This window comes from Crocuta crocuta, unplaced genomic scaffold (assembly GCF_008692635.1).
Source record: "Crocuta crocuta isolate KB4526 unplaced genomic scaffold, BGI_CrCroc_1.0 scaffold221, whole genome shotgun sequence".
Classification (NCBI taxonomy): Eukaryota; Metazoa; Chordata; class Mammalia; order Carnivora; family Hyaenidae; genus Crocuta; species Crocuta crocuta.
Window position 1 is genome coordinate 346,907 of NW_027528610.1, and position 1,147 is coordinate 348,053.

The following is a 1,147-nucleotide window of genomic DNA, read 5'->3' on the forward strand; positions in this document are numbered from 1 at the left end:
GTGAGAGCCCAGAGAGCCCTTCAGGACCTGGGGGCGCGCCCACGGGGGCCTCACCGTTGGGGGGACGTGTGAGCTCAGAGGTGCTGTGCGCAGAGCGGAGGCGTGGCCTCCTCCGGGGAGCAGGCCCGGGTTATATTTGGGCCCGCGCTTGCTCTGCGTCTCTGCAGGTCAGCTAGCGCGTAGGCAGAGGTGGCCAGGGGTCAGGAAACAGACGCCCGGCGCGGAGGGGGGCCTGGAGCCCTGTGCCTTCAGACTCGAGGTGCCCAGACGGGCTACGCATGTGCCGGGTCAGGGCCTGCGTCCCTGTCTCGCTTGGCGTCACCCTCTCCGCGCCTGGGCCCATGTCCTGCCCCTGAGCCAGTCCTTCCCCAGGGAGGGCGGCCTCCGGCCTCTGCGCATCAGGGGACCTGCTGCGCAGACAGGGGTCAGCCGTGAGGCCTTGAGGAAATTGGGCTGTTGGAGAGCGGGGGTGGGGGTTCAGAGGGGCCCTGCGGGGAAGGGGTGTAAGAGGAGACCAGCACCCCACAGTCGGGGACACGTCACCAGTTCAGAGAAGCTGAGGTTCTCGTGAGGAGGGGAGCCAGGCGCGCACAGCCAGGTGCTGGCGAGGCCTGGAACGTGGGCCCACAGGGCTTGGGGGCTGCTGGGCTCGGCTCAGAGTTTCCAGCTCATTCCCCGCAGACATGCGTGCGCACAGGACAGCGGCGACCCCCTGGCTGGCGGGGTGGAGTGGATGGTGCGCCCCAGGGTGGGGGCGGGTGACCACGCCTTCCCAGAGAGGGGCTCCCAAGGGTCTCCCGCGCAGGGTCCGTCCGTTCCGCACGCGTCCTAACCGCGCCGTCTGCCCGCCCAGGTCCAGGCGCAGCTGCAGCTGGAAGGCGTCGCGCACGCGCACCCGCACCTGCACCCGCACCTGGCGGCGCACGCGCCGTACCTGATGTTCCCGCCGCCGCCCTTCGGGCTGCCCATCGCGTCCCTGGCCGAGTCGGCCTCCGCCGCCGCCGTCGTGGCCGCCGCCGCCAAGAGCAACAGCAAAAACTCGAGCATCGCCGACCTGCGGCTCAAGGCGCGCAAGCACGCCGAGGCCTTGGGGCTCTGACCCGCCGCGCGCCCTGCGCCCCGCCCGGCCCCGCGCCCCCGCCCGCGC

At 71.9% G+C, this 1,147-nt stretch overlaps 1 protein-coding gene across 1 annotated transcript in view; it reads left to right on the forward strand.

Moving 5' to 3' along the window:
* SHOX (SHOX homeobox) overlaps window positions 1–1,099 on the forward strand; it is a 9,349-nt gene extending 8,250 nt beyond the window's left edge. Inside the window, exon 3 of the mRNA XM_077754727.1 lies at window positions 839–1,099. Coding sequence (XP_077610853.1) covers window positions 839–1,099 — 261 coding nt within the window. The remainder of the gene's footprint in view (window positions 1–838) is intronic.
* Window positions 1,100–1,147: the final 48 nt, after the last annotated feature.